The sequence below is a fragment of the Salvelinus sp. IW2-2015 genome, linkage group LG11 (assembly GCF_002910315.2).
Source record: "Salvelinus sp. IW2-2015 linkage group LG11, ASM291031v2, whole genome shotgun sequence".
Classification (NCBI taxonomy): domain Eukaryota; kingdom Metazoa; phylum Chordata; class Actinopteri; order Salmoniformes; family Salmonidae; genus Salvelinus; species Salvelinus sp. IW2-2015.
The window spans coordinates 42,489,599-42,500,301 of record NC_036851.1 but is presented as its reverse complement, the minus strand read 5'-3'; the positions used below and the strand labels follow the sequence as shown (position 1 = coordinate 42,500,301).

The 10,703-nt window shown below is 43.5% G+C and overlaps 1 protein-coding gene across 1 annotated transcript in view; it reads left to right on the top strand.

The window, feature by feature from the left end:
- The first annotated feature begins 309 nt into the window (after positions 1–309).
- The window catches only part of LOC111970437 (syntaxin-18-like), a 43,081-nt gene continuing 32,687 nt past the window's right edge, over positions 310–10,703 (top strand). The window contains 1 exon segment of the mRNA XM_023997164.2: positions 310–521. Within this exon segment, the coding sequence (XP_023852932.1) occupies positions 372–521 (150 nt within the window). The 5' untranslated portion in view covers positions 310–371.

The window sequence follows — 10,703 nt, the reverse complement described above, 5'->3', positions numbered from 1 at the left end:
GTTGTTGACAAGGCAGCATGGTGCATCGTCCAGAAACATATTACATCTCTTTTCCATAAAACACATGTTTGAATTGTCAAGCTAGTTTTCATTGGGAAGGCAGATAAAACCTTTTTTTCAAAAGCAATCACTTTTGCATGTGAAAACACAAAATCCTGCTCATTAAATAATTTAGTTTTGAGCCGATTTCGCCATCGGACAGAGCAGGGCACCCCAACCGCACCTGGCTCAAGCCCGGGAGGCAGGCCGTTTCCTTATCAAATGGGATCAACTTTCAGCCAGTGAAAATCAAGCTTACACGGGCGCCCGAATGAGATTAATCGAACCTCCTCTCTGTGTTGACAGTGGACCTCCTCGGTGTTACTAACAGAATGGCTGTTGATATAACTTTACTGTTCAAAGCCAGTGTAAAAACGGTCAAAACCCGAAATAAAGCTATGGGAGTAGTGTTTGATTCGCCTAAAGATGAAATATTCAAGAGCAGACCGAAGAACGGATTTTCTCTCAAGGCGAAGGAAGTGGTGAGTGTCCATTCACTGGCTAACTAGTTCATTTAGCTAGCTAAGATATTTGTTGTTGTAATTTATTTCCATAACAGTTGTAGCTATAGACAGGGGAAATACAATGTAGGTACATCAATAGAGTTCGGGTGCCGTTACAGGTAACTTAGCTAACGTTAGCTAACTTGTCAACTAACTAACGTTAGCTAAAGGTTTCTTAGCTAGCTTAGTCATGAACGTTTCCTAGCTAACTAACGTAGATAGCTATCTAATTTAGGTCTAAAGTTAGGTTTATGATGTGTTCGCTGCTTATATTATTTGATCTCTAACTTGCTAAGTTACCAAACCAATACAACGTTGCTCAAACGTTCAGTACTTTGCATGTAACTAATTAGCTACCTGGCAGCATTTGACAGGTTAGTGGTGCCTTCCAGAAAGATAAACAAGACGAGCTGTGGTTTAACGTGACCACGCCCCCGAGTAGGGTACAGCATTAGTGCACTCCTGCTACTCCCATGTAATTAGCCTAACTTTGGCGGTATCCTGAGTAAACTACTGACACTTTTTTTGGGGTCGTTTCAACAAACGTTTTCAGAAGCATAATTTGTCTTTATTAACATACTTGGCTGTCACAATAACTAATGATTAGCATGACACTTATTCTGCCACTCTCTGGGGAGGTTCCCATTGCTTGGAAGGCAGCCATGGTGCGTCCTTTATTTAAAGGGGGAGGTCAAGCTGATCCTAACTGTTATAGGCCAATTTCTATTTTGCCCTGATTATCAAAAGTGTTGGAAAAACTTGTCAATAATCAACTGACTGACTTTCTTGATGTCTATAGTATTCTCTTAGGTATGCAATCTGGTTTCCGCTCAGGTTATGAATGTGTCACTGCAACCTCAAAGGTCCAAAATGATGTCACCATTGTCCTTGATTCTAAGCAATGTTGTGATGCTATTTTTATTGACTTTGTCAAAGCTATTGATGCGGTAGATCCTTCCATTCTTGTGGACCTCCAAAACAAAGGTCATGTGGTTTGGTAAGAAGAATGCCCCTCTCCCCACCAGTGTGATTACTACCTCTGAGGGTTTAGAGCTTGAGGTAGTCACCTCATACAAGTACTTAGGCGCATGGCTAGATGGTACACTGTCCTTCTCTCAGCACATATCAAAGCTGCAGGAAAAGGTTATCGTAATCGTCTATCGTAATCACTCCTCTTTCACCACAGCTGCCAAACTAACCCTGATTCAGATGACCATCCTACCCATGCTTGATTACGGAGATGTCATTTATAGATCGGCAGCTAAGGGTGCTCTCGAGCGGCTAGATGTCCTTCACCATTCGGCCATCAGATTCACCATCAATGCTCCTTATAGGACACATCACTGCTCTCTACACTCCTCTGTAAACTGGTAATCTCTGCATACACGTCACAAGACCCACTGGTTGTTGATTATTTATAAAACCGTCACCTGTTCTGCCAGTCACATTCTGTTAAAGGTGCCGTGCGGTAGCAGAGAAAACAGTCTATGACTTGGGTGACTGGAGTCTTTGACAATTTTTAGGGCCTACCTCTGACACCGCCTGGTATAGAGGTCCTGGATGGTAGGAAGCTTTGCCCTAGTGATGTACTGGGCCGTACGCACTACCAACTGTAGTTCCTTACGGTCGGAGGCCGAGGAGTTGCAATACAAGGCATTGATGAAACCAGTCAGGATGGTGCAGCTGTATAACTTCTTGAGGATCTGAGGACCCATGCCAAAACTTTTGTCTCCTGAGGGGGAATAGGCTTTGTTGTGCCCTCTTCACGACCGTCTTGGTGTGTTTGGACCATGATCGTTTGTTGGTGATGTGAACACCAAGGAACTTGAAGCTCTCAACCTGCTCCACTACAGCCCCGTCGATGAGAATGAGGGCGTGCTCGGTCTTCCTTTTCCTGTAGTCCACAATCCTCTCCTTTGTCTTGATCATGTTGAGGGAAAGGTTCTTATCCTGGCACCACACGGCCCAGTCTCTGACCTCGTCCCTATAGGCTGTCTCATCGTTGTGTCATCGGCAAACTTAATCATGGTGTTGGAGTTGTGCCTGCCCATGCATTCATGAGTGAACAGGGAGTACATAAGGGGACTGAGCGCGCACCCCTGGGGGGTATCCGTGTTGAGGATCAGGGTGGCGGATGTGTTGTTACCTACCCTTACCACCTGGGGGTGGCCCATCAGGAAGTCCAGGTTACAGTTGCAGAGGGAGGTGTTTAGTCCCAGGGTCCTTAGCTTAGTGATGAGCTTTGGGGGCACTATGGTGTTGAATGCTGAGCTGTAGTCAATGAATAGCATTCTCAAATAGGTGTTCCTTTTGTTCAGGTGGGAAAGGGCAGTGTGGAGTGCAATASAGATTGCATCATCCGTGGATTTGTTGGGGCGGTAAGCAAATTGGAGTGGGTCTAGGGTGTCTGGGATAATGGTGTTGATGTGAGCCATGACCAGCCTTTCAAAGCACTTCATGGCTACAGACGTGAGTGCTACGGGTCGGTAGTCATTTAGGCAGGTTACCTTTGTGTTCTTGGGCACAGGGACTATGGTGGTTTGCTTGAAACGTAGGTATTACAGACTCGGCCAGGGACATGTTGAAATTGTCAGTGAAGACACTTGACAGTTGGTCAGCGCATGCTCGGAGTACACGTCCTGGTAATCTGTCTGGCCCTGTGACCTTGTGAATGTTGACCTGTTTAAAGGTCTTACTTACATCGGCTACGGAGCGCGTGAGCACAGTCATCTGGAACAGCTGATGCTCTCATGCTTGTTTCAGTGTTGCTTGCCTCGAGGCAAGCATATTAGTAATTTAGCTAATCTGGTAGGTTTGTGTCACTGAGCAGCTCGCTGCTGTGCTTCCCTTTGTAGTCTGTAATAGTTTGCAAGCCCTGTCACATCCGAAGAGCGTCGGAGCTGGTGTAGTACGATTCATTCTTAGTCCTGTATTGATGCTTTGCCTGTGATGGTTTGTCGGAGGGCATAGCGAGATTTCTTATAAGCTTCCGGGTTAGAGTCCCACTCCTTGAAAGCGGCAGCTCTACGCTTTAGCTCAGTGTGGATGTTGCCAGTAATCCATGGCTTCTGGTTGGGGTATGTACGTACAGTCACTGTGGGGATGACGTCATCTATGCACTTATTGATGAAGCCAGTGACTGATGTGGTGTACTCCTCAATGCGATCTAAAGAATCCCGGAACATATTCCAGTCTGTGCTAGCAAAACAGTCCTGTAGCTTAGCATCTGCGTCATCTGACCACTTCTTTATTGACCGAGTCACTGGTGCTTCCTGCTTTAGTTTTTGCTTGTAAGCAGGAATCAGGAGGATAGAATTATGGTCAGATTTGCCAAATGGAGGGCGAGGGAGTGCTTTGTACGCGTCTCTGTGTATGGAGTAAAGGTGGTCTAGAGTTATTATATATTTTTTTCACTGGTTGCACATTTAACATGCTGGCATTCAAGTCCCCAGCCACTAGGACCGCCGCCTCTGGATGAGTGTCTAAGTGCCAGCATCAGTTTGTGGTGGAAAATAGACAGCTACAAAGGATATACATGAAAAGTATCTTGGTAGATAGTGTGGTCTACAGCTTATCATGAGATATTCTACCTCAAGCAAGCACCCCGCTAACTAGCTAGCCATTTCACATTGGTTCTACCAGCCTAATCTCGGGAGTTGATAGGCTTGAAGCACAGCGAAGAGCTTCTGGCAAAACGCAGGAAAGTGCTGTTTGAATGAATGCTTACGAGCGTGCTGCTGCCTACCACCGCTCAGTCAGACTGCTCTATCAAATCATAGACTTAGTTATAACATAATAACACACAGAAGTAAGAACCATAGGTCATTAATATGGTCGAATCCGGAAACTGTCATCTCGAAAACAAGACGTTTATTCTTTCAGTGAAATACGGAACCGTTCCGTATTTTATCTAACGGGTGGCATCCATAAGTCTAAATATTCCTGTTTCACAATGGTGCACAACCTTCAATGTTATGTCATAATTACGTAAAATTCTGGCAATTTAGGGGGCCCAAACTGTTGCCATATACAATGAACTTTTGGAGTGCGTGCAATGAACGCAAGAGAAGTGACACAATTTCACCTGGTTAATATTGCCTGCTAACCTGGATTTCTTCTAGCTAAATATGCAGGTTTAAAAATATTACTTCTGTGTATTGATTTTAAGAAAGGCATTGATGTTTATGGTTAGGTACACATTGGAGCAACGATATGCACCGCATCGATTAATATGCAACGCAGGACACGCTAGAAATACTTCTTGCCGCACGGATCCCTTTTACGGATCATTTTCGTAAACAACCGCTGAAATGGCAGCGCGCCAACTAACAAAAATAATACTAAAAATATTTATAACATGGAATCACAAGTGAAATACACCAAAACACAGCTTAGCTGTTGTTTTAATCCACCTATCCGTGTCAGATTTGAAAATATGCTTTACAGCGAAAGCAATCCAACGTTTTGTGAGTGTATCAATCACTGCTAGAACAGCTAGCCTTAAATTAGCTTGGTCACGAAAGTCAGAAAAGCAATAAAATATATCGCTTACCTTTTACAAATAGTTACACAATAAATGTTATTTTTGTTCGATAAAGTTATGTTTTATAACCAAAATCGCCATTTGTGGTTTGCGCGTTATGTTCAGAAAACCACAAGCTCGTTCTGGTACTGAAGGGCAGACGAAAATTCCAAAAAGTATCCGTAATGTTCGATGAAACATGTCAAAGGTTTTTTATAATCAATCCTCAGGTTGTTTTTAACATGCATAATCGATCATATTTCACCAGACGGTAACTGTTCAATTCTACAGAGATAGAAAATGTTGAGCCAAATCTCTCCTGCGCAGGAACCAATCAAAGGACACCAGGTCATCCACTGACACGTTTTGATAATATCTCTGATATTTTTCAAAATAAAAGCCTGAAACTATTTCTAAAGCCTGGTCACAGCCTGAGGAAGCCATTGGAAAAGAAATCTGGTTTTCCGTGCTTTAAAAAAAAAAAAATCCTTGTTCCATTGTTGCCCTCCTCCATTTAAAGGCGTATCAACCGGTTGGAGTTCCTCAGGTTATTGCCTGCAAAATCAGTTCTGTTATACTCACAGACAATATTTTGACCGTTTTGGAAACTTTAGAGTGTTTTCTATCCTAATCTGTCAATTTTATATGCATATTCTAATATCTGAGCCTGAGAAATAATCAGTTTACCTTGGGAAGGTTTTTTTCCCCAAATATAAATTCTGCCCCCTAGCTTCAAGAGGATAAACTAGTAATATCATCAACCATGTGTAGTTAACTAGTGATTATGTTTGATTGATTGATTGATTGTTTTTTATAAGATAAGTTTAATGCTAGTTAGCAACTTACCTTGGCTTCTACTGCATTCGCGTAACAGGCAGGCTCCTCGTGGAGTGCAATGTAATCAGGTGGTTAGAGTGTTGGACTAGTTAATGTAAGGTTGCAAGATTGAATCCCCGAGCTGACAAGGTAAAAATCTGTCGTTCTGCCCTGAACGAGGCAGTTAACCCACCGTTCCTAGGCCGTCATTGAAATAAGAATGTGTTCTTAACTGACTTGCCTAGTTAAATAAAGATAAATAAAGGTGTAAATTGTTGTTTGTTGTTATTGTTGCTATTGTTATGAAACTTGAAATCGGCCCTAATTAATCGGCATTCCGATTAATCGGTCGACCTCTAATCTCTATCGCACCTGCTGTCTCTAGAAAGTTGAAAACAGCAGGTCTGGGACAAGGTAGCACGTCCAGTGAAAAGGTCAGGGTTCCATGCCGCAGGCAGAACAGTTGAAACTGGAGCAGCAGCACGACCAAGTGGACTGGGGACAGCAAGGAGTGGGAGAGCGAAGAGGTAATCACATTCACACAGGACACCGGATGAGACAGAGAGAATAGTCCAGATATAACAGACTTACCCTAGCCCCCCGACACAAACTATTGCAGCATAAATACTGGAGGCTGAGACATTAGGGGTCGGGAGACAGTGTGGCTCCGTCCAACGATACCCCCGGACAGAGCCAAACAGGCAGGATATAACCCAACCCACTTTGCCAAAGCACAGCACCACACCACTAGAGGATATCTTCAATCACCACCACTTATTCTGCTCCGCAGAGAAAAGGCCGAGTATACCCCACAAAGATCTCCCCCACGGCACAAACCTGAGGGGGGGGGGGGGCGCCATCCCCCCCGGACAGCAAGAGTCAGTGACTCAACCCACTCAAGTGATGCACCCCTCCTAGGGGTGGCATGGAAGAGCACCAGTAAGCCAGTGACTCAGCCCCTGTAATAGGGTTTGAAGCAGAGAATCGCAGTGGAGAGGAACCAGCCAGGCAGAGACAGCAAGGGCGTTTCGTCTCTCCAGTGCCTTCCGTTCACCTTCACATTCCTGGGCCWGACTACACTCAATCATAGGACCTACTGAAGAGATTAGTCTTAATAAAGACTTAAAAGTCGAGACCGGGTCTGCGTCTCTCACATAGATAGGCAGACCATTCCATAAAAATGTAGCTCTATAGGAGAAATCCCTGCCTCCAGCTGTTTGCTTAGAAATTCTAGGGACAGTAAGGAGGCCTGCGTCTTGTGACCGTAGCGTAGGTGTGTACGGCAGGACCAAATCGTAAAGATGAGTAGGAGCAAACCCATGTAATGCATTGTATGTTAGCTGTAAAACCTTGAAATCAGCTCTAGCCTTAACAGGAAACCAGTGTAGAGAGGCTAGCACTGGAGTAATATGATACAATTTTGGGGTTCTAGACAAGATTCTAGCAGCCGTGTTTAGCACTAACTGACGTTTATTTAGTGCTTTATCTGGGTAGCTGGAAAGTAGAGCATTGCAGTAGTCTAACCTAGAAGTGACAAAAGCATGGATACATTTTTCCTCATCATTTTTGGACAGAAAGTTTCAGATTTTTGCAGTGTTACGTAGATTGAAAAAAGCTGTCCTTGAAACATTCTTGATATGTTCGTCAAAAGAGAGATCAGGGTCCAGAGTAACGCCAAGATCCTTCAGTTTTTTATTTGAGGCGATTTCCAACAATCAAGATTAATTGTCAGATTCAACAGAAGATCTCTTGTTTCTTGGGACCTAGAACTAGCATCTCTGTATTGTCTGAGTTTAAAAGTAGAACATTTGCCGCAATACACTTCCTTATGTCTGAAACACAGGCTTCCAGGGAGGGCAATTTTTGGGCTTCACCATGTTTCATCGAAATGTACAGCTGTGTGTCATCCGCATAGCAGTGAAAGTTAACATTATGTTTCCGAATGACATCACCAAGAGGTAAAATATATGGTGAAAACAATAGTGGTCCTGAAACYGACCCTTGAGGAACACCGAAATGTACAGTTGATTTGTCAGAGGACAAACCATCTACAAAGACAAACGGAAATCTTTCCGACAGATAAGATCTAAACAAGGCCAGAACTTGTCCGTGTAGTCCAATTTGGGTTTCCAATCTCTCCAAAAGAATGTGTTGATCAATAGTATCAAAAGCAGCTCTAAGATGTAGGAGCACGAGGACAGATGCAGAGCCTCGAGCTGACGCCATTAAAAGGTACTTTACCACCTTCACAAGTGCAGTCTMTGCTATGATGGGGTCTAAAACCAGACTGAAGCGTTTCGTATACATTGTTTGTTTTCAGGAAGGCAGTGAGTTGCTGCGCAACAGCTTTTTCTGAAGTTTTTGAGAGGAATGTGAGATTCGATGTAGGCTGATAGTTTTTTACATTTTCTGGGTCAAGGTTTGGCTTTTTCAAGAGAGGCTTTATTACTGCCACCTTTAGMGAGTTTGGTACTCATTCGGTGGATAGGGAGCTGTTTATTATGTTAAACATAGGAGGGCCAAGCACAGGAAACAGCTCTTTCAGTAATTTAGTTGGAATAGGGTCCAGTATGCAGCTTGAAGGTTTAGAAGCCATGACTATTTTCATCAGTGTGTCGAGATATAGTATTAAAAAACTTTAGTTTCTCCCTAGGTCCTGGCAGTGTTGTGCAGACTCAGAACAACTGAGCTTTGGATAAATACGCAGATTTAAAGAGGAGTCCGTAATTTGCTTTCTAATGATCATGATCTTTTTGTCAAATAAGTTAATGAATTTATCARTGCTGAAGTGAAAGCCATCCTCTCTTGGGGAATGCTGCTTTTTAGTTAGCTTTGCGACCGTATCCTCGATTATGTTGGAAAAATAGGATGATCGAGCAGCAGTGAGGGCTCTTAGTACCGTGCAGTATCGGTCTTTCCAAGCTAGTCGGAAGACTTCCAGTTGGTGTAGCGCAATTTCCGTTCCAATTTTCTGGAAGCTTGCTTCAGTGCTCGGGTATTTTCTGTATATCAGGGAGCTAGTTTGTTATGACAAATGTTTTTTTGTATTTAGAGGTGCGTCTAGGGTATTACACAAGGTTAAATTGAGTTCCTCAGTTAGGTGGTTAACTTATTTGTGTTCTCTGACGTCCTTGGGTAGGCAGAGGGAGTCTGGAAGGGCATCTAGGAATCTTTGMGTTGTCTGAGAATTTATAGCACGGCTTTTGATGACCCTTGGTTAGGGTCTGAGCAGATTATTTGTTGAGATTGCAAACGTAATAGTCCGATAGTCCAGGATTATGAGGAAAAACATTAAGATCCACAACATCTATTCCACGGGACAAAACTAGTTCCAGAGTATGACTGTGGCAGTGAGTAGGTCCGGAGACATGTTGGACAAAACCCACTGAGTCGATGATGGCTTCAAAAGCCTTTTGGAGTGGGTCTGTGGACTTTTCCATGTGAATATTAAAGTCACCAAAAAGGTGAATATTATCTGCCATGACTACAAGATCCGATAGGAATTCAGGGAACTCAGTGAGGAACGCTCTATATAGCCCAGGAGTCCTGTAAACAGTAGCTATAAAAAGTGATTGAGTAGGCTGCATAGATTTCATGACTAGAAGCTTAGAATATGAAAAAAAWAAAWAWAWAWAWATTGAAATTTGCTATCGTAAATGATAACACATCCGTCTTTGCGGGATGCGCGGGGGKTATGGTCACTAGTGTAACCAGGAGGAGAGGCCTCATTTAACACAGTAAATTCATCAGCCTTAAGCAATGTTTCAGTCAGGCCAAACACATCAAGATTATGATCAGTGATTAGTTCATTAACTACAACTGCCTTGGAATTGAGGGACCTAACATTAAGTAGCCCTATTTTGAGATGTCACAATCTCTTTCAATTATGACAGAAATGGAGGAGGTCTTTATTCCAGTGAGATTGCTAAGGCGAACACCGCCATGTTTAGTTTTGCCCAACCTAAATTGAGGCACAGACACGGTCTCCGTGGGGATAGCTGAGCTGACTACACTGACTGTGCTAGTGGCAGACTCCACTAAYCTGGCAAGCTGGCTATCTCATTGTGGAGCCAGGGGAGTTAGAGCCCTGTCTATGTTCGTAGATGAGATGAGAGCACCCTTCCAACAAATTTGTAATTAAAGCCAGTTTGTTATTTAGAATTATTTCTGTTTAAAGAGGGAGAGAAACAAAAACCTACAGTCATCTCATGGATCTCCCAGTCGAGGCCAGCACGGGTTTTGAACCAGCATCTGTAGCAACACATCTTGCACTGCGATGCAGTGTCTTAGACCGCTGCGCCACTAAGACACTGTACAACGTGACCGGTCTGGAGTAGGCTACAGTACTACAGAAACACAGTTGCGCCTTGMGACCCAAAAGCATAATCAGTGCTCTAACTCCCCCTTGCGCTGGTCTGGAGCAATGAAGTAGTGACGCAGGGTACCATACTAAACCACAAATCACCTCTGTTCCGCAGCATAATCGCAAAACCTTTAGTTGAGTAACCACTGTATGCCTCTACACACCCATTCTCTCCCGCCCTCCTATACATATTCATATTCACCCTCCTTTACTCTCCCATTCATATGCACAGACACATACCCTGTTGCCCACACACACCCATCCATAGAACAGTTATTGACTTACATGCTATATTTAAGAAATAAGGCACGAGGGGCTGTGGTATATGGTATATACTGGCCATATARCACAAACCCCCAAGGTGTCTTACTGCTATTATAAACTGGTTATCAATGTAATTAGAGCAGTAAAAATACATGTTTTGTCATACCAGTGGTATATAGTCTGATATACCACGGCT